The sequence below is a fragment of the Epinephelus lanceolatus genome, chromosome 10 (assembly GCF_041903045.1).
Source record: "Epinephelus lanceolatus isolate andai-2023 chromosome 10, ASM4190304v1, whole genome shotgun sequence".
Lineage (NCBI taxonomy): Eukaryota > Metazoa > Chordata > Actinopteri > Perciformes > Serranidae > Epinephelus > Epinephelus lanceolatus.
Genome location: NC_135743.1, coordinates 45,436,490 through 45,458,719, shown reverse-complemented (window position 1 = coordinate 45,458,719; position 22,230 = coordinate 45,436,490). Strand labels below are relative to the sequence as shown.

The 22,230-nt window shown below is 42.7% G+C and overlaps 1 protein-coding gene across 6 annotated transcripts in view; it reads right to left on the bottom strand.

Annotated features, from left to right (window-relative positions):
• slc6a20 (solute carrier family 6 member 20) overlaps positions 1-18,242 on the bottom strand; it is a 138,476-nt gene extending 120,234 nt beyond the window's left edge. For 4 of the 6 annotated variants that reach the window (XR_013492258.1, XM_078172040.1, XM_078172038.1 and 1 more), the window contains exon 1: positions 83-252. Coding sequence is in view for 5 of the 6 variants with exons in the window: in XM_078172040.1 (XP_078028166.1) it covers positions 83-237 (155 nt within the window). In the remaining variant the exon portion in view is untranslated. Of the gene's footprint in view, positions 1-82; positions 253-17,975 lie in introns of those variants that run through there. The other 2 variants (XM_033638737.2, XM_033638738.2) reach the window with 2 other exon arrangements.
• Between the last annotated feature and the right edge of the window lie 3,988 nt (positions 18,243-22,230).

Sequence of the window (22,230 nt, the reverse complement as noted above, 5' to 3'; positions counted from 1 at the left end):
CACAGAAGTGGGGATACTGGTGAGCCAAGATTCTGTTCCTTCTAAAGACTCTTCCCCACCTAGACTGCAAATTTCTGCTAACCTGTTTGTGAAGTCGGTTAATGTGCCTCTTTTGGCCCTTATTGACTCTGGAGCAGAGGAAAGCTTCCTGGACCTGGAATTGGCTAAGCAAATGGGTTGTGAGTTATTACCTTTAGAAACACCTGTGTTAGCTAAGGCTCTTGACGGCAGTTCCATCGCCAGGGTAACTCACCACACCGCACCTATTAAGAATCATGTGAGGTAGATACGTCTACTCAGGAAGCTTAGGCAGGCTTCTGCATCAGCAATGGGACTCCAGTCAAAGAGTGACATGGGACAGGGATCTCAGTGTTCTTTGTTCTTCGCAGTGATCCTGAACAGTTATATAGTCTCTGAAATAATAATGAGGACAATATACCAAATGTGTAAGTATACAGAAGGCAGTGAATTAAGTACTTTATAACATTATATTATCAACTTAAAGCTACTAGCCTTTACAACTAGCGTAATAGCATTTAAACAATAGCACATAATTATTAACTTGCATATAAATCATTGAAAACACCAGACTAGCCCTTTAACATCAACATAGAGACATTAGCACCCACACATGCTAACATATTAACATACTAAGATTAGCGGTTTAGCATTAGCAGCTACAGCTTCAACCTTAGCAACAAACCATTATAATGTAATTATTTATGCCATGTAACTGACAAATAACTGCTCAACAGCTCAAGTTAGGTCATCATAAACATCCCAGAAGTTTACAAATGTAGCAGAAACTACATCAGTCTTAATGATAAGCCTGTTAGCCAACTTACTTCTCTCATGCACTCATATGCTGCTCAGATGCCGACTGTCCAGACCAACGTGAAGCAACTATGGTGAGCACACGTTAAGGACCCTTCAGGGGTTCTCTTAGTAGTCCAACTCACTGCCTGACCAAAATGACCAGACCGTTCCTTAGGCAACAATGCCACCTACTGGCGAAGATGGGGAATTCAGAACAGCACCTGTCAAGCTCACTTTATCCGGGAACCACACAGAGCAACTTAGCCTCTACAGTGTTTCCCACAGGATTTTGGGAAACTATGGGGGGGGGGGGGGGAGACATTCCTCCTCCCCCACCCCCCCACGGAAGAAAATTTTTAACATTGTAAATTGAAATTGAAATGAATTTGTATACAAAATGTACAGAAAGGTAAAATCATCAAGTTTTGAAAAAGTATTGCAATTTAATTTTGTCTTTAATGTTATTATCTTATATTATCTTTGTAATATGATTATCTTATATAATGTTATTACTATCCTAAAACATTCTCCAGGTCCTCTGTAACTCTGCAGGACTTATTTCCACCCTGCCCAGTAGCAGTACCGTGGCAAACGGTCCCCAACTGTGGGGAGAATGGAGCAGGCTTCCCCGGAGGTCCGCCGCTTTTCCCGGTCCCTCTTCTCCACACTTTGGGCTCTAGTTTCGCAGACTGGGCGAGGCGGGGACGCAGCGCACCTGTGCTTCGCCAACTGGCGCAGCTATTCGTCTGTCCCACCTCCGTCCCTCCTACCTGCGCAAGTCGGAAAGAGGGAGGAGAGAAGGCATGGAGTGGGTTTTACACACATCACACCAATCAAAATGAGCCCCTCTCCTTGCCCTTAAATGTGCCGCAAAAGGCGTAATGAGAGTTTACTCAATTCGCCATGGCGGAAGAGAGCAGCAGCGTCAGACGGCCAAACTTCTCCCAGGAGGAACCTGATGTTTTGGTCCGGGAGGTCCAAGCTCGCATTGTCCGAATACACGGAACTGCGAGCAGACCTCCACGGGCTGATGATGCAAAGGTAGCCTGGGAGGAGGTCACCACAATTGTAAATCAATGATGCGTTTCTCTCGTGCGCGCGCGCTCTCTCTTTCTCTCTCACAGTCTCACTCTGTTTCTTTTCTTTTGACTTTTCTAAGATGACAGATGCTGAATATATACTCCCTATCTGGTGCTGTGGCTGTTTGTGGTTGGCTGAGAGGGATGTGAACTCATTAGTTTGGAGCTATGTGTTGGGTTTCCATTACGTGTGCCAAACGTGCCAAACGGTGCCAATCCCCTTTGATTTGATATCAGATGTGATGGGACAGTCGATATAGAAATACATTTATGTGCTGATTGCAGATAGTTGCATTGAAAAGTGGTTTTGTGGCTATTTATTGCATTGTTAGTGTGCCTGATATTCTGGAAACCTGCCTGTGGGGTTTTGGTGACGTGTGCGCACTGTCCACCTTTCAGCCAAACTTCGGCTTACACCGGCTGCGCTCCCCCTGCGCTGACAGTAGACCTGGTTTCAGATGGCGAGCGTTTAGCGCACATTCGGCGAAGCCTTTTGGCACGAAACTGTCACTGCGCCAAGCTGGATCTGTCAACACCTCCCCCTGCTGCGCCACCACACCCATCTCAGTGCACCTCGGTCTGCCAAACTACCAAACTGAGCGCGCCTCGGGTTGCGCTGCTCGAAACTAGCTCTGCGCGAGGGTTTGCCACCCTGCGCTGTGCCGGGAAACTAGAGCCCTTTGACTTATTTCCACCCAGCCGGCAGTGGGACTTATATTCATTGTGCCGACAGTGGCTTGGAAAACCGCCCGTAACCGTGTCAAACGGGGAAGAGGGAAGAGGGAAGGCGGCTGGAGTTCCTCCAACATTTGCGGTTAGATTATCATATTTTTTTATTGACAAAAATATAGGCTGCTTCGGCTGATTTTTTATTATGCGCACATGTGCCCCTAAATATTTTTTACAGTTCGCACACACTTATTTTTAGTCGAGTGAAACGCTCGCACTGTCGAGCTGGATCTGACAGCCTGAGCACATCGGCACAAAACGCTACAGCGTTCGAGATATTATTTATATCATGAGAAGTCAATACTTTTGGCAGCCTAAATCTTATAATTTGGAAACTATGGCGGGTCAAATTAAACTATGGCGGGCCGCCATAGTTTCGTTAATTAATGGGAAACACTGCTCTACATAATCTCTGCTCCATCTACTCCTTTGGTTTTGGGACACCCCTGGCTCAAGAGACACAACCCTCACATAGACTGGTCATCAGGAAAGATTATAAGCTGGAGTGAACACTGTCATCTTTCCTGTCTGAAATCTGCCTTGTCCCCCATTCACAGTGTCCATGACCCCCCACGGTGTAGACCGAGCCTGTGGACCTCTCATCCATTCAACTGGAGTACCATGACCTCAAGGAGGTTTTAGCAAAAGTCAGGCTCAGTCTCTTCCTCCTCATCAGTCCTACAATTGTGCCATTGATCTCCTTCCAAGGGTGCCACTTCTGTCTAGCCACCTGTATACTTTCTCACGCCCGGAGCGGGAGGCAATGGAGAGGTATATCTGATAGCTTGACACAGGTATAATCCATCCTTTATCCTCTCCTCTTGGTGCAGGGTTAAATGAGTACTCTCTACCTCTTTTAAACGCTGCTTTTAAACCTCTCCATGGCTCCACTGTTTAGTCCAAACTTGACCTTTGCAACCACTTGGTGCGCATTAGCGAAGGTGACGGGTGGAAAACAGCATTTAACACTCCGTTGGGCCACTTTGAATACTTGGGCATGTCATTTGGGTTAACCAATGTCCCTGCAGTCTTCCAGACATAGGTTAATGATGTTCTTCGTGACCTCCTAAACCAATTTGTTTTAGTATATTTAGAGGACATTCTCATCTTCTCAAAAGACATGGACGAGCATGTCAGACATGTCAGAATTGTTCTCCTCCGTCTCCTTGAAAACCGTCTTTTTGTAAAAGCAGACAAGTGTGAATTTCACATCCCGTCAGTCAGTTTTTTTGGGTTATATCATTAACCAAGGTCAGGTTCAGGCAGGTCCTGCTAAGCTTCGCGCTGTCGCTGACTGGCCTATACCCCAGAGCCGTAAGGATTTGCAGGGGTTTCTAGGTTTTGCAAATTTCTACAAGTTGTTCATTCAAGACTTTAGTCATGTGGCAGCCCCCCTTTCCCGCCTAACCTCCATTAAGACCCAGTTTGTTTGGCGTGTGGTGGCGAAAAGGCCTTGAAATGTTTGACAGTAATGGTCAGGTTAGAAGCAAAACATGTTTACTTAGATTTAACAACCTTGAATGGGGCAGAGTGACAAGAACAGAGTGTTCTAAAACAGACACCGTGTGACATTGTTGCAGAACAAGCTGTATTAAGATAAAATAAGTGCAAGCTCTGGAAACGGCAGGAAATCACACGCACACACACATACACGCACACATGGAAAGTTGGATATGATGTCTATCTGTGGAGGAGTATAAGAATGGTGAACTGTTCTGCGCTGCTGTCTTATTGTTGCAGTATGTGAAGTTGTAAGCTGTGTCTTCAATAAAATACCCCCCAAAAGGCTGTAAGAACGACCTCAATTCATATGAGTCTTCCTTCAGCACCAGCTGCCAGCCAGTTAACTGTTGAGGTTGTTGCTTCAGACTCTGTGGTGGGGGCTATCCTCTCTCAACATCTGGGCCCAGAAAACAAGCCTCACACTTGTGCTTTCTTTTCTCGCCATTTGTCTCCTGCAGAAAGGAGTTATGACGTCGGGAACCGGGAGCTGCTGGCGGTGAAGCTGGCCTTGGAAGAATGGAGGGACTGGCTGGAGGGAGCGGAGCAGCTCTTTGTGGTCTGGACAGACCACAGGAACTTGGCATATACCCAATCAGCTAAGTGGTTGAACACCTGGCAGGCCAGGTGGGCTTTGTTCTTCAGGAGGTTCAACTTTACCCTCACCTATCACCCAGGTACCAGAAATACCAAACCTGACACCCTGTCCAGACTATACTCACCTGAGGACTCCAGTGAGGAACCTGGGTCCATCCTCCTCCGCATCATGGCCACCCTGTACTGGAAGATTTAAAGAAAGCTAAAAGAGGCTCAGCAAGATCAGCCCGATCTCCGTACTGGTCCCCCCAACAGATTTTTTCATCCCTGAGTTAGTACGCGATCAGTTGCTGCATTGGATTCATGCCTCTCGCTTCTCCTGCCACCCGGGGTTCAACCGGACACTCTCCCTCCTTAAAAGGTACTGCTGGTGGCTCTCTATCGACACAGACACCAAGGAGTTTGTGGCTGCCTGCTCCACCTGTGCCCAGAGCAAAGCCTCCCACCAGGCCCCAGCTGGTCAGCTTCACCTGCTCCTGGTTTCTGGTCATCTGTGGTGTCCCGTCACCTTGGATTTCGTCACAGGTTTGCCACCATCCCGAGGTAATACCACCATCCTCACCATTTTCGATAGGTTTTCCAAAGCTGTTCACTTCACTGCTCTTAAATAACTGCCCTCAGCCTTTGAGACTGCCTTAGTCGACAATGTAGTGTGCCTTCATGGAATTCCTGTGGACATAGTTTCTGACAGAGGTCCACAGTTTATTTCACATGTATGGAAAGCTTTCTGCAAAGCACTAGGCACATCTGTAAGCTTGTCTTCTGGTTTCCATCCCCAGTCCAACGGTCAATCAGAACACACTAACCAGGACCTGGAAGCGGCTGTGTGGTGGAATCTAATCCAAATTCCTGGAGGTCCCATTTGGCCTGGGTAGAATATGCTCACATATATGCTACCCAGCTCTGCCACTGGGCTCGCTCCTTTTGAAGCTTCCTTGCGATATCAACCTCTGCTCCTCCCTGTTGCCGAGACTGAGCTTTCAGTACCGTCTGTCTAGGATCATCTCCACCGTTGCCGGAAGGTGTGGAGAGAGACTCGCTCGGCTCTGCTCAGGTCCTTGGATAAAGCTAAAGACTCCAACCAACGCAGGCACCCTGCCCCCGTTTGGCTGTCATCTCAAAACATTCCCCTGAAGGAAGAATCTAGAAAGTTAGCATCCAAATTCATTTGCCCATTTACCATTAAAGAAATCATTACAGTTTGCCTTGAGTTACCCAGCTCTATGCGAGTCCATCCTGCATTCCATGTTTCCCAGATTAAAGGACAACTTCAGTATTTTTCAACCTGGGCCTTATTTCCCCATGTGTATGTGTGCGTATGATTCATAGGTACAACTTGTTCTAAAATTGGATCAGTATTGAGGGAGGCGGATGCAACCGGGAGCCACGAAACAAGCTAAAACGGTAACGGGGGCAAATGCATCCCGTATAAGTTTGCGCATTAAAAGTGCTTTTTTTCGCCACTGACCGGTTCAGATCGCCAGTGCTATCTCTGTAGATAGCATACTAAGCATTTCCCTAACCTTCACCTCCTCCCGGCTGTGACGTCATCTTGCGAGAACTTTGCTTGTTGCTGGAAGAAAACAGAGGAGCCATGCTGAGTGCCGCTCAGAGTGGCGCTGGTTGTCCCGGAGTACAGTTAAGAGTTTTAATGCATCGATTGAAAACAATGGTTCATGTTTTTGCTTATCCGAATTGCAAGAACAGGATGTCGCGCAACACCCCGTACAGCTTTCACAGGCTGCCTTTGTCGGATGGCGATGCTGAAGTTGTGGCTAGTTGTGCTACAAATGGACACTCTTGTCCAGACACTGCACCTTGCAGACCATCGGGTCTGCAGTGCTCACTTCTCCCAAGATGACTACTGCCAGCCGAAGAAGAGAAGACCTCCAATCCCGAAACACCTCTTCCTCAAGAAAACGGCTGTCTCACAAGTAGAGAGAGCTACAGACACAGTGGAGGTAATGTTATATAAACAATGTTCGAAACGCTTAGTATGCTATTTACAAGGATAGCACTGGTGATCTGAACCGGTCAGTGGCGAAAAAAAGCACTTTTAATGCGCAAACTTATACGGGACGCATTTGCCCCCGTTACCGTTTTAGCTCGTTTCGCGGCTCCCGGTTGCATCCGCCTCCCTCAATACTGAACCAATTTTGGTACGAGTTGTACCTATGAATCATACGCACACATACACAACGGGAAATAGGGCCCAGGTTGAAAAATACCAAAGTTGTCCTTTAAGATTGTTATGTTTAGCCCTCTAACACTTACCTGTGGATTTTTCTCCTTTCATCCAGAAGCCATGCCACCTTTTGTCTCCTTGCCTGCTGCGCCCAGCCTGCTGTCCTTTTCGCCTTTTTTTTTTCTTTTTGCCAGCTTATGCTACTGTCCTCAGTTTTTCCCTGCACCTTTTTGTATTAAAAAAAACTTTTCACTTTTGAACTGCATCTCTGTCTGTTTGTGATTCTGTTGGGATTCATTCAACAACATGGGGAACATAATCTACTCATATGGAGTAGAACGGTTTCTCACGGTACGGTATCACTCTTCACCAAAGGGAGGAAACCTGAAAACATCAGAGCAGGAGTTAGAACAATACCTGGAAAGTATGTATGGAGATGAGAAGAAGCACAAGCAGATAACCGATCCAGCAGACAACCACCAGATGGACACCAGTCCTCCAAAGTGGAGAGAAGTGGAGCAGGCAGAAGAGCAGGGAAGAGCTTTATCAGCGCCAGGGCCAAATGGAGTTCCATACCAACTGTACAAGAACGCTCCTAACATTCTCCTTATCCTGTGGAAGCTAATGAGAATGGCCTTGGAGAGGGGAATCATACCCAAAGCATGGCGCAGATCCGGTATAGTCCTGATCCCGAAAGAGAAGGAATCCACGGACATTAGCCAATTCCGTCCCATCTGTCTACTCAATGTAGAGGGTAAGATCTTCTTCAGCGTCATAGCTCAGAGGATGTCCAACTATCTGGAGAGAAACAATCTTGTAGATACATTGGTACAAAAAGCAGGCATCTCGGGTTTTTCTGGATGCCTTGAACATACCAGCATCATTTGGCACCAGATCCAAACTGCTAAGACAGAGGGAAAGAATATTCATGTTGTCTTCCTCGACCTAGCCAATGCGTACGGATCCGTCTCACACAGTTTCCTTTGGGCATCTTCTAATTTCTTCAGGATACCAGCAACCATCACAAACATCCTCGTTAAAAAGTCCTATTTCCGAGATCTGCAGCTCTGTTTCACTTTACCAGAATTTGCCACTGCATGGCACTGCATGGAGATTGGCATAGTGGCAGGATGTACCATCTCCCCATTGGCATTCACCATGGTGACTGAAGTCATCATAAGGCCTCCAAGTCGTGGTGAGCATCTGACTACTGGAGTCCGTCTACCACCCATCAGGGCCTATATGGATGACATGACAACCGTGACAACGACAGCACCATGTACCAGGCGGCCAAGGCTGTGTTGCAGGCCAAACAGGGCCAGTGGATGAGATGGGAGAGTGTGGTAAAACGAAAGATCAGCTGGAAGGACATGTGGGACATGGTGGCGAGCAGGATAAATTTCCTCAATTGTGCCACCTATGATGTCCTTCCATCCCCTCAACATCTCAACCAGTGGGTGGGTGAAGATCCATCATGCCCCTTGTGTTCAACACCAGCTACACTCCTGACACATCCTCACTGGTTGCACAGTAAGCCTCTCTCAAGGACGGTACACCTGGAGACATAACCAAGTGCTAAAATGCCTGGCAGCAACCCTGGAAAGCAAGAGGACCACGATCAATGCCTTGCCGCCCAGAACAACTAGTTCCAGCTTGCCAATGGTGTTCGTTCAAGAAGGGGAACAAGGACATCGCAAGTTCCAACCAAGGAGAACTGGAGGCAGCCCGGGACTGGCAGATGCTGGTGGATGTGGGCCAACAGCTCACAGTCCCACCAGAAATAGCAATATCACACCTGAGGCCTGACCTGGTCCTGTGGTCCAACTCACAGCGCAGGGTATACTTGGTGGAGCTCACAGTTCCTTGGGAGGATGCTGTGCAGGAAGCCTTTAAAAGGAAAAAACTGCAATACTCCGAACTTGCAGCAGAGGCTGAACAATGAGGCTGGAGCGTTATAATCCGCCCAGTAGAAGTCGGGTGTCGGGGCTTTGTGGCAACATCAACAATAAGGCTGATGAGGGACCTGGGCATCAGTGGACAAGCACTATGCCAGGCCATCAAAGAGACATCAAGGGTGGTGGAGCGGAGTAGCCGGTGGTTTTGGCTGAAAAGGAAAGATCAAATAGGCTGGCTGGACTGATGCAGAGGGGGGTGGTTCTGGGACGCTAGAATCCACTGCTTAGCCTACTGGAGACCTTGTGGGCTTAATCAGCGAAACATCAGTGAAAGTAGGATCCTGCCTGACAACCCCAGTGATGTCCAGCCTTCCTCAACAACACCAGAGTAATACAGCGCTCAAGTCCTCTATGTCTAGGTATGCAACCAGGCACAAGCCTAGCTTAGGGAGGAGGATGCCCCTGCCATGCAGAGTCCACAGGCACTTTGGATTCCTAACACCATATCCTGTGTAATTGAAATATTCAGTTTACAAGCATGAGCTTAACAGTTCTTTGCGGTATTAATAACTGTGAGGTTTATTCGTATGATACTGTGGCCTAATCATCCATGTGGACTGACCATTTGAAATCCCTCCATGAGATTTTTGATCGCCTGCATTCTGCTTCACTTACTTTAAATTTGGCCAAATGTGAGTTTGGGAAGGCTGTTGTTACCTACTTGGGTAAAAAGGTAGGGCAAGTTCAGGTTTGCCCAGTTGCTGCCAAGGTACAAGTAATCTTAGATGTCCCAGCTCCCCGAACCCGATGTGAACTCTGTCGTTTGCTGGGGATGGCTGGGTATAATTGTGTGTTCTGTAAAAACTTTTCTATTGTAGTGGCTCCACTGACAAACTTAGTTAGCCCCAAAACTCCCTTCAATCAATCAATCAATCAATCAATCAATTTGATTTATAAAGCCCAATATCACAAATCACAATTTGACTCACAGGGCTTTACAGCATACAACATCCCTCTGTCCTTATGAACCTCGCAGCGGATAAGGAAAAACTCCCCAAAAAAACCCTTTAACGGGGGAAAAAAACAGTAGAAACCTCAGGAAGAGCAACTGAGGAGGGATCCCTCTTCCAGGACGGACAGACGTGCAATAGATGTCATACAGAACAGATCAGCATGATAAATTAACAGTAATCCGTATGACACAATGAGACAGAGAGAGAGAGAGAGAGAGAGAGATGCAGGTAATGACAGTAGCTTACAACAACATTATTGAAATTAATAATATTATAGTTATAGTTCTGGCTACTGTGGTACAATATGTTGAAAGTATGTATTAATATCTGGCAGTATACATGTGTGACAATAGTCATATGTGTATCATAACAGTAGAAGTATGACTAATGACTAATGATGGCAGCAGCAGCAGGAGGCATCTGGCAGGACCACGGCAGCAGCACAACCACACACGTCACGCTGTCCAGGCACCGCTGCGATATGAGTTAATCTGAGAGACAGTGGAGCACAAAGGCTCCGGAGAAGAAGCCGAGTTAGTGACATCCAGAATGGCGGAGTTCCAGTGGTCAGTTGGCATTTGAGGCCGCCAAAGCTCTCCTCTGCAGTGCCCCTGTGCTTGTCGCCCCAAACTTCACACAGCCTTTAAATTGGAAGTAGATGCCAGTGCGCTTGGGGCGGGTGCTGTGCTTCTGCAGGAGGATGAGCATGGCATTGATCGCCTGATCTACTGTTTTTCCAGAAAGTTCAAAAAACACCAGCTTCACTATAGCATGATTGAAAAAGAAGCTTTGGCCTTGCTTTTAGTGCTATAACATTTTAAAGTGTATCTTGGGTTCAGAGAAAACGTTTTCTCTGTCCACAATCCTTTTGTGTTCCTGACTCAGATGCAGAATCGAAACCAGTGTCTCATGTGCTGGTCCTTGTTGCATATCAACACTGATATTCGTTATAAGAAGGGTCTTGATAACGTCATGGGTGATGCTCTGTCTAGGTTTTGAATCAAACAATTAAAGTTAAATGTTAGATTTTCAGTTGGGGAGGTGTTATGACCCAGGTCATTATTTTTGGTATTGATGTGCTTGTATTGGTCTGTAGTGATAAGTCAGATGGTGTCTCTCCTCCTTTCAGAGTGTGTGCATGTTGTTGAGTGTGATTGGTTGTTGCAAAGCCGGTGGTGTTTGCTGATTGGGCTGTCCAAAGACATTGCTGTCACCAGATTGGTCCACAGCAAGACAGAGGATTTTTAAATCACCAGCTGACAGAAGCGCTCTCCTCCTTTTCACTCTTTAACCAACAGAGCCAGAACTTAGACTGTGATTGTGAAATTGCTGTGAGTATCTGCAGGCCAAAAACCTTCTGATTTAGGTGAAGTAGTGTGAATATTTGGATAACTTTGGCATTCAGGAAAGTTAGTTGGTCAGTTTTGAGTAGGCAAGTTGAGATTTGTTTAACAGTTTGCTTTTTAAAGTTATCAGTGGGTTTTCTTGTATTCTTTTGTTGAGCAATGTAAATAGAGCACATTAAGCAGCTTTAGTAAGAGTGAGAAGCCCTTTTTGTTTGGCATTGCCATGTTCTTTTCTGTTGTTTTGAATGGTAGGAGTTTAGGTTAGAAAATTGTCAGGGACCATGAGTATATGTTTGTTTGTTGTTTTGGGCACTGCTCACCTCTGAAGCGAAATAATCTGCTTACTTTGTTGAAAAGCTTAATATTGTGTAAGTGGCCTTCCTTGTGAGTGGGAAGAGTGGGGATTTGTAGCATGTTATGTCTAGGTTCCCCTAGACCAGGGACATAACAGTGATTTGGACCAAATATTGCTATAAAGAAACACAGCAACATTTTAAAAGATCTAGTTAGCACTAGGGCTGCAACAATTAGTCGACTAATCGGTGACTAATCGATTATTGAAATAATCGGTGGCTATTTTAGTAGTCAACTAATCGGTTTGAGTCATAGAAAAGTACTATGAAGTACCCCAAAATACTCTTATTGCAGCTTCTTGCATTCAAATACTGGCAGCTTTACACACTCTCCCATGACAGTGAACTAAAACCCTTTGGCTCGAGTATGAAACAAGACATAAGATGACATAATTTTGGGGTTTAGGAGAGACAGACCTAGTCAGCACATGGGACAATAGTATCAGCATGTCTCTTCTGTAAATAGAAATGGAACATCAAACAATAGTGTGATACTTTTTTTTTTACTGCAGCATTGCTGCCATGCCAGAAAAGGAAAAACGGATCAGTATCATGTTAATATGCGAAATTTATTGCATTTTTTTTTGTTACACCAAGATGTTTTTCACCTGACAAAATATTTTCATGATATTACAACATACAAACTTATCATGTTAACACAGCGAGAAACTGCTGGTTTTATAAAAAATATACAATTTATCTTGTTAGGATGTGTAATATAATGTCTATAAAATCTTTCATGTTATAATGCATTGACAAATTTTTATAACATGAAACTATGTCTAAATGGTGTGCGAGGGGGGATAAATTAAGAAAACTTGGCTCATTTACACAATTAGGTTAAGTTCTACTTCAAACTTGGGTTCAGACATAGGTTTTAAAATTCACGGGACTGTAAGGAAGGAAGAATGAATCCAACTCTCTGGAGGTAGCATAATTTCTCATTGATTAGCTGAAGGGGCACAGAAGGCTCCATGAATAAAGTTCACAACCAGAATATGTATCACAGGGAGTCCACCTTTGCAAAATGGCTGCCAAGCTGCACACAACTGTTCAACAGCAACAAACAACAAAAATATGCATGTTTTTTTTTTTTTTTTTTTTTTTTGCTTGTTTTTTTTTTTTTTTTTTTTTTAAATCAAGACCTCCGTGGCATTTCCAGCAATGATTATGCCACAAAATGCAGTGGTTTAAAGCTAAGTCACACATTTTTTCCTAACCATAAGTAAGTGCTATGTTGTTATGTAAGTGCTGTAATGTATTCTTTGATTTTGAAAAAGAAGCCTTATGTCATTACGTCGTTATAGCCTTTCTGAGGCTATTTGGTTAAATCAATGAGTTTTATTTCATGTAAGAAATATTTCCCCCTCGCAATCTTGAACAGCCCCCTCAGCATGGCTGGTGCTTTCACCCTCTCTTTCTATGCTTTATGTATCCATAGAAAAATAGCAAAAAGAACAAAATTACCAGCCAGATACATGTGATTATCTTTGCTGTTGTTTTGGAACCATGGACAGCTGGTTGCTCTGTGTAGATGCGGCACTGAAACGAAGTGATAGACAGATAGACGGACAGACAGAAGTAATACGTCACTTAGTTTAGCTGATCAGACAGAGAATAGTTCATGAATTCAAAATAAATTTCACGCTCTGCTAGAGCTATGCTCCTATGTGGGTGCTCTAATTAATAAATGTAATCTTTGATTTTGAAACAGTAGCCTTATTGTTGTTTTTTTGAATGTCTTATGTAATTACAAGATTAAATCAATGAACTTTATTTTGGAAAATAAAAATTGGTCCATCACAGTTTTCAACAGCCCCCTCAGTTCCTTCATCCCTCTTTTCATATTATAACAAAATATCAGTACATTGCAATTACAAGAAAAATTCTTGTTATTACGTGATAATTTTGTATGTCAGAATGACTTAAAAATATCTTGTTATAACATGAATATATCTTGTTATAATGTAAAAACATTAACATTAAAAACATTAAAACACTAAACTTTTCACGTTATAACATGATACTGATCTGTTTTTCTTTTTCTAGTGTGGCAGCAATACACTTTTGTAATATGTTACAAATATGTTACATATATGTAATATGTTGAGTTTGCGGAGAAAAATCCAAACTTTTAACTGAAGGAGTGGATCTTCTAGACTATATATATAAATAAATTGCATTATTATTTTATATTATATATTTTATTATACGTTATTATATTTTAAGTAAAAAAGAGGTATATTTGCAAGAAGAAAATCTAAGTTTCAAATGACCCCCTCATCAATAACTTGAATCAAAGATTCTGTATTTATTACAATGAGATCTGATGAACTCATTTTTTATTAGTGACAAATTGCAATGTAACCAGTTTTTGTATTCTGAACAGAACTTTACGGTACAGTAAGATACTGTGAACAGTGCATACAATATGATACTGTAAATAGCAAAGCATTGTGGGAAAATACTCGGTCACTACTGTAGTTCTACTTTACTGTGAATCAACTTACAGTACTATGCCTGCCCACTAGAAACTGACCAACAGACCTTTTTACAGCAGATATTGTGAAATGACAGAGTAGGAGAAGCACAGGTGTATTCAATAACATTAATGACAGCTGCATTTCACTTAGAAGAGGTCCTGGTGTTGTCCATGCTGGCTCACTGGAACCGCTTACTGGGACACTTAATGAAACTGAGCCATCATTAATGTTAACAATTTCACCTGTGCTTGTCCTACAATGACAAGTCAAAATGTGTGCTGTGAAAAGTAGGGATGTCCGCTATATAATATCGGCTGCCGATCGGTATCGGCAGCCAATATTAGCAAAAAACGTGCATCGGCATCGGATCGGACTGCATGGAAAAATGCCGATCCAAGAACTCCAATCAAGTTTTTCATAGAGTCCGTTCCAGATTTTCTGGCCAGCCCAGCGCTCCGCAATTCAAGCAGTCCATTCCAGTGATCCGCTCCAGCACTTACTATCAATCCACCAGGCCAGCATGCAGATGGCAGACACACACGGAGGGTAGGAAGAGTAGCGGTCAATTTAGTTAACTGACTATTTGTTTTCTGCTCTGGTTTTTTGAGAGTGATATTTTTATTTGGTTTACACTCCACTGGGCAACGTGGAACGCGGAACTAAATCGTCTCAACCAGTTGACGGTCGGACCATTTAAAGCGGTGCACCCACCGAAAACATCAGTAGAGAATTGTGCGGCTGTATTTAAGACAACTCTTAACCTGCACGGCAACACACAGCACCATTGAAGTAAGCTCTGAAAACTTTCTCGTTCTCATTTGGCTCATGGTAGTTGCATGTCACATCATGTTGATGTAGCCATGTGAAATACGATCCAGAGTTTTCATGGGTGTTTTATTGTGAAAATTGACCAGATACTCTCGTCTTTTCTGCACCTGCCTTCCTGTTTGACTCATCTGGTCTGTGCAAATTGACGTGCCGTAGCGCGGCGTCCATCAGAAATAGACCCGGCGTGTGTTTTTAGCGGAGCGGAGCGCCGAGCCGCTTCTAGGCCGTGGCTGGTGGACCTTACAGCTTACATGGACTTGAATGGCCGCTATTAGCTCCGGCACCCGCGCCTCGGCCGGATCGTGCACACCATGGATCCAGTGGGTTGCCATAAATGGGCCTGTCCCGGAGGCATTCAACTACCAGAGGGCTTTTGAAATCTTCTTTTTGAAGCCGCGTAAAATTAAATGCAAATCGTGAGGGAGGGAGGAAAGCAGTAATTTGTGTCTGTTTGTGTGTAATTAATTTAAGTCTTACCTTTTGTTTTCTTTTCGTATTGCGTATTTTGTATTGTTTTGCATATCTATAACTGTGTTTGTGAGTGAGAGAGTTTTAAAAGAATATTTTGTCTGCACATGCTTTAAAATAATAAAATAGCCCTCCATTAGGACGTTAGTCATTTTTCTTTTGATTACTGAAATGTTAAACCACTAATACTTAGCCGTATTTTAAGTGTAACCCTTCACCATAACATACCACTAGTGTTTTTATCAGTAAAAATAGAACATTTTTCACATATAAAAAGCACAAATATGTTGACATCTAGGCATATTCTGCCATCATAACTTGGCTCTCAGAATTCACCAGATTGATGCCTTTAAATCAAATAGATACAAAATTTTCTCCCAGGGCAGCATGCCCCCGGACCCCCCTACAAGGTTGGATGTAGTCTCCAAAAATCCTGTGGGAAACACTGATATACATATATATATGTACATATATATCTTATTGTTCAGACTTAGATATTTGACCCTACTTATATGTGCCCCTGTATCAAAAGGACTGGCCCTAGCTTGGCCCTCCCATTGAAACTGGCCTAGAACCACCACTGAACTGACTTCCATGTTGTAGCGGCTGGAGGTGGAAGCGGTGAACCGCATTTATCTGCCATTGTTACGGAAGGTTTATATCCACAAGCGTCCCTGTTACGAGCGTATTTGTTGTCTCACAGACTCTTCCTGGTCTGTCCGAATGCAATGATTGGTCGTAGTTTTCTTAGAACCATATGGTACAATTATGAGATTTTATCTCTGGTGGAATTCACTTACATTTTAGTGTGCCATCAGCTTATTAATAGCATTTTAACCTAAACAAAGAAAAGCTTAAAATGTCCAGAAAGGTAAGTATTCCTTTAATTCAGCTAAGTTACATAAAGATTATTAATGTTATCTAGCACTGGTCTTTGATACCACCAAAATATTATTTAAATATTATGTCCATCCCATCCATTCATCCATTTTCTAACCGCTTATCCTCTTGGGGGTCGCAGGGGGGCTGGAGCATATCCCAGCTGACATTGGGCAAGTGGGCGGGGTACACTCTGACATGTAGAGACAGACAACCATTCACACTCACATTCACACCTACGGCCAATTTAGTGTCACAAATTAACCTACACTGTCCCCAGCCTGCATGTCTTTGGACTGTGGGAGGAAGCCGGAGTACCCGGAGAAAACCCACGCTGACACGGGGAGAACATGCAAACTCCGCACAGAAGGGCTCCCATGGCGACAGTGCTAACCACCACACCACCGTGCTGTCCTCAAATATTATATGACATATTTTTTTCCATCTTTAGTGGTCTTTCATCTTGCTAATGTTAGTGGGTAGTAATGACTGTGTGTGTGTCTCTCAGTGGCTCAGCACTCTCAGAGGAGTGTTTGGTAACATCAGCCTGGATGTTGGAGCATTTTTCTGGCTTTGGACACTTGCTGTGGTCCAGACTGAAATATCTCAACAACTGCTGGATGGACTGTGATGAAATGTGGTTCGTACATTCATATTCCCATCAGGATAAACTGTAACATTTTGGCGACCCTCTGACAGGAACATATTGCTAGCAATTTTTCATTTCAGTCATGGACTGTGACTTTGTTGAAAGTTATTGGAACTAATTGTAAACTGAAACCAAAAAATAAAAAATCCTACAAAAAATTATACAATACAATAATAATTAAAATACAGTAAAAACAACAACAACAGCAACAACAACAAAAACAGTAACTTACTGGCATCCCGCTGCCGGTAAGTTGCTGTGAAATTTACAGCAACCTTTTTACAGTTGTACTACTTACTGTACCACAGTACTACTATACTGTACTGTGACACAGGGTTTTGAATAGATTGACAAATTTCATATTCATGCAGTAGAAAAACAAATGGCTTTTCTGGGCTGCAGCTTTCTGGCAGTTAGAAATAAACAGCTGGAATGACTCAGGCAGTATGAGAGTTTACTGCTGAAATTTTGAGAGGAAAACCCACTAAAATTGTGGAAGTTATGGATAATTTCTGTACTCATGTTATTTTACTACTGTGTATTGTCTCTTATCACCTCACTATGGTGCTACAGAGTGTAAAGTCTGTAGATATTGCTGCATGCTGTATAAATGTCAACTAATTCCGGTTCTACCCTTGTTTATGACCTGCAATAAGTTTACTGCCAGTCTCAACTATAGGTCAACTGACTGTCTAACTCATTCAGTCCAGTTTTTTGCATATTTACGCCAGAAACAGCACCTGCATGACTCAGATTACTGGCAACAAGTCAATAAACCGGAGGATATGTTCCCCTGTACCAGGAATAGCCTAACTACTACTGATTTAATTTTTTCTCGATATTAAAAGGCAGAGGTACAATTGTGTGAGGTCTCGGGTTTAAACGAGGATAACACACTACTGTAAATTATTTACACTGACACCCACACTCTCACTCATATTAAATAAAACTGGGCGTGTTGTGTGGAAGTGAAATGAAAAGGCTCGTCATATTCAGGTGCAGCTAAATCTCACATGAGAATCAGTTTTGTTGAAAATGAAGGTGGTTTCTCTATATAAATTGCAACCACACTGGTGGAGAGCACAGCCCGTTGGTAAAACATGAACTTGTCACTATTCAGTAGGCTATTCTTATGTAAATGAATCGGTCACTTACCTCCGCCGTGCATTTGACAAAGGTATGGAAAACGCCACACGTTTCCCAGTCCGACTGCGTACGATACACATGCCAGAACAAACTCTATGGGGTTGTCCCAGTTGGGTCTTGCTCCTTTTTCCATGTCTGCGTCCTCAGAAGGTCTCCAGGTTACTGCTCCACAGCCAAACCTCAACCAGTCAGTACAAGAATAACAAGTGGATCAGTGCGCGCCGCGGTGTGTGCGCCCTGATAACGTTTCTTAGCTCACTGTGATTGTGATGTGGTCACTCTCAGGAGGAGGGTCTTCTCACCATTCTTATTTTATTTGTTATTACATAACCACTCCTCCCATGAGCCTTTGACTTTAGAGCGCTGTAAACGCTTTTAATATACAGCGGGGGAAAAACGTATTCAACACGTCAACATTTTTTTTCATTATAGCCTACACACACACACACACGTATTTCCACACAAGAAATTTACACCACACATTGCTATTACCTCAAGAAACCTACACAGATAAAGAAATGATCATATTTTAATTAATCAAAAACTTGAAAATACCAAAAAAACAAAATACCAAAAAATTGAACATACCAACTGAATTTAATAGGCCTACTTGGTGAAGAAGCCTTTGTTTGTTATGCCAGCTTTTAAGAAGAAATCAATCTCACAATGTCCAGGTGGATTTTGGTGCATTCTTCCACACAAACAGTCCATAAATCTAAAAGATTCTGGGGTGGGGGTGCTGGGGTTGGGTTTGCTGGTGAATCAGGTTGAAGTCTGATGATTGACTGAGTCATTTGGACACCTTTATTTTTTCCCCACTGGAGTCAGTTGAGAGTCTTACCCAAAAGCTTGTTTTATTTTTGTTTTACAAAATTTGTAGAAGCCTGTAGATCATGGGTCAGACGAGACAGTACAACGTGTAATGTTAGGAGGAGAAATAGTTTTGTATATGACCTTAATAATACCACACCTACAGTGAAGTTTGGAGGTGGAAGCATCATCGTTTGGGACTGTTTCTCTTTTTGTAGTACCAGCAGAATTCACATAAAAAAAGGGAAGATGAATGGAGCCATATACCACAAATTTCTTTAGGTTGCCATCCACCAGGACGGTGAGAATTAGACACAGGTGGAGTTTTTCCTTATCCGCTGTGAGGGTCCTAAGGACAGAGGGATGTCGTATGCTGTAAAGGCCTGTGAGGCAAATTGTGATTTGTGATATTGGTCTTTATAAATAAAATTGAATTGAAAAAATTGAATTGGACCTTCCAGCAAGACAACGATTGAAAACGTGATGCAAAGAAGAGACTCAACTGGTTCCAGAGGAAGAAAATAAAGATTGTTTGAATGGCCCAGTCAAGCACCACACTTAAACCTGAAAGAACATTTGTGGAAGAAGCTGAAGATCAAAATTCACTGTGACAGATCGATTACCCGATACAGGAAGCAAACGCTGGCACTGCAAACAAAAGTTCTCCACCAAGTATTAAATACATTTCAGTTGGCATGTTCAGTACTTTTTTCCTGTGTTATTCATCTTTATTTCTCATACCCATTTATGGCTTGAAATGTTATGATTTCTTTATCTGTGTAGTTTATTGAGTTAATTCCAGTGTCTGGTGTAAATTTCATGTGAATAGCTGTACTAGAAATATGTTTAAGGAAAATAATGTTGATGTGTTAAATACTTATTCACCCCATTGTATATAGTCCTTAAATGATAAAAACAATTTTCTGTTAAAAAGAGGAGGTGTTAAAAAGACTATGGTCAAGTACAGCACTTATCCTGGGAGTTAGTTTGGGCATAGAGAGTATGTCTCAGTCGTAGTGTATGTCTCAGTTATGGTGAGAGGGAGGCTGTTGTCAGTCAAAGTAACTGTGAGGTGGGCAGGACATGGAAGATAACCCAGGTGAATGTTTAATTGTACACATTAACCCAACAGCACCCTGTCTTAGCAGAAAGCCTCTACACCTGAACCTGACCCAACAGAAAAAGACAATTTTCATTAATTTTTAATAATTATGTAGTTATGTAACCATCATGCTGTGGAGCCTGGACTGTGCCACTGGAATAGATATGGAGGTTTATAGCATTAAAAGTAGTTGAGTGATTGATAATTATAAAGCAAGATTGAGTGATCAAAGTTGCATTTAAATGTTTTATGGAGCTCAAACAAAAATACCAATAATAGAATTATATTTGCCAATTAATGATTAATTATCTTGATGTCCAACCCTGGAAGCCAGCAGCAGGGGACCTGATTGGCCTGATTTGATTTAATTCTTCATATGTGGTGAACTAATGACCTAATGAATTTTGGTAAAAGGTACATGGTCTTATGGAAGCACAATCATTATAAACATTCATAGTGTGTGTGTGTGTGTGTGTGTGTGTGTGTGTGTGTGTGTGTGTGTGTGTGCTGGAGGGGCAACTGCAGACAACTGTTGACAAATGGTGTGACCCACTGTTTACATCAATCCAGTCTTCTTTTCTTTTTGTGTGGGTAATCGTCCCACCAAACCATTCACTTATTGCAAAACTATTTGATAAGTACTGTTATTTTACAATATTGTATTTACAGGACCCATAAACAAGTCATAGTTGGCTCCATTGGTTAACCATTAATGAAACAGTTAATATATTTCAATGACACCGACTTCAAGGTAGAATGTGATGACCCTGCATCCCTCTTCAGAGATAACCTACAACAGGTTGAATATCAACCTGGACACATGAATAATATGAATAAGCTCTTGTCTGGGAGCCATCTCTCATACTGAACCCCGACACCACATAACCCACGTCTACCTGCTGACTTGATTCTATCCCAGCCATCTGTTTGGCATACTTTTGATTTCATAATTGATTAGAATCAATTATAATATAAACAGTATCTGACTTGAGTGCCTTCCCTCTCTGCTTTTCCTCCCTCATCCTACTTCCATTTAAGCACAGACATGGTGATATATTATATATGTACATTAATGGGGGGAAAAAAAGATGGCAGGGGTCCACACAATGTTGTGGATACTCTCCAAAGACTGTACTTGTCATTACTTTTAAGTGCGGCCATTTTGTCATCTTTACCCCCCAATGTTTGGGCAAGAATTAGATGTGTTCACAACACACCTCTGAACATTGGATTTGTCTTTATTCACCAGCTTTTCAGAGAAGGCAAAAGAAAAAAAAAACATTGGGAAAGACAAGCCCACTTTCAACCCCAGCCCAGTGTCACACTTACAAACATCCAGTCCTAGGAGAACAACATGAATGATCAGACCAGAGGAATTTGGCAAATCCAGGGGTGGTGGAGTCTGTCTTATGACAAACAATTGGTATAACCCTAGAAATACCAACTCACTTTGGGCATCATCTCCACTATACATACCACCACAAGCAGACACTGACACAGAGTTATTAGAACAGGACATACCGGCAACAGACCAAGTACCCAGATACTGCCCTCTCTGTGACTGGGGACACACTTTGTGTCCCACAAGAGAAGGTAGGATTCTGGACCATTATTCTTCTCCATTCAAGGAGAGTTACAGGCAGTAGTGTAGCTGAGGGTATACACAGGTATCTGGGGTACACTCACCTCTCATTCTGGCTGTTTACAGTATACCTGGCTATCTGCCCAAAGCCATTGGAAAGTATAGGAGAGTATACCTTCTTCCTCCTCGGTAATCTACCCATGTAGTGCACCCATCTCATCAACTACCACTACACCACTGGTTACAAGGTTAAATGCCCAGACGCAATGAAATGGTGATTGAATATGAATAGTTAACAGCATAACAAGTGGCAGTTGGTGTAGTAGCCTTGGCCGCCAATGAGTGCTTTAAGTGGTCAGAATACTAGAAAGGCACTACACAAGTGTAGGTCTATACAGTACAATTGCAGTTACAATAATACATTTTATTTATAAGTGCTTTCAAGTCACCCAAGGACACTTTACAAAACCAGATATGGATAAATAAAATAATAGCTGAAAGGAGTCATACAATTACTGTAAAACTGAGAATATAAGTCGCACTGGCATATAAGTCGCAGCATTTTTTAAGGTCTCAAACAGGGAAAACAAGGTTTTATATTACTATTTGTTAATAAAAATGTTATACAAGTTATTCCTACACTGTTTCCCTTTATTTTTAATTTGAAACACATTCAAAACACAATAACCTCTTAAAGCCTCTGGAAACCCAAATCCACAATAGCCTTCTAACTATGTAATTTAGGTCTTGTGTACATAATATTAAACATG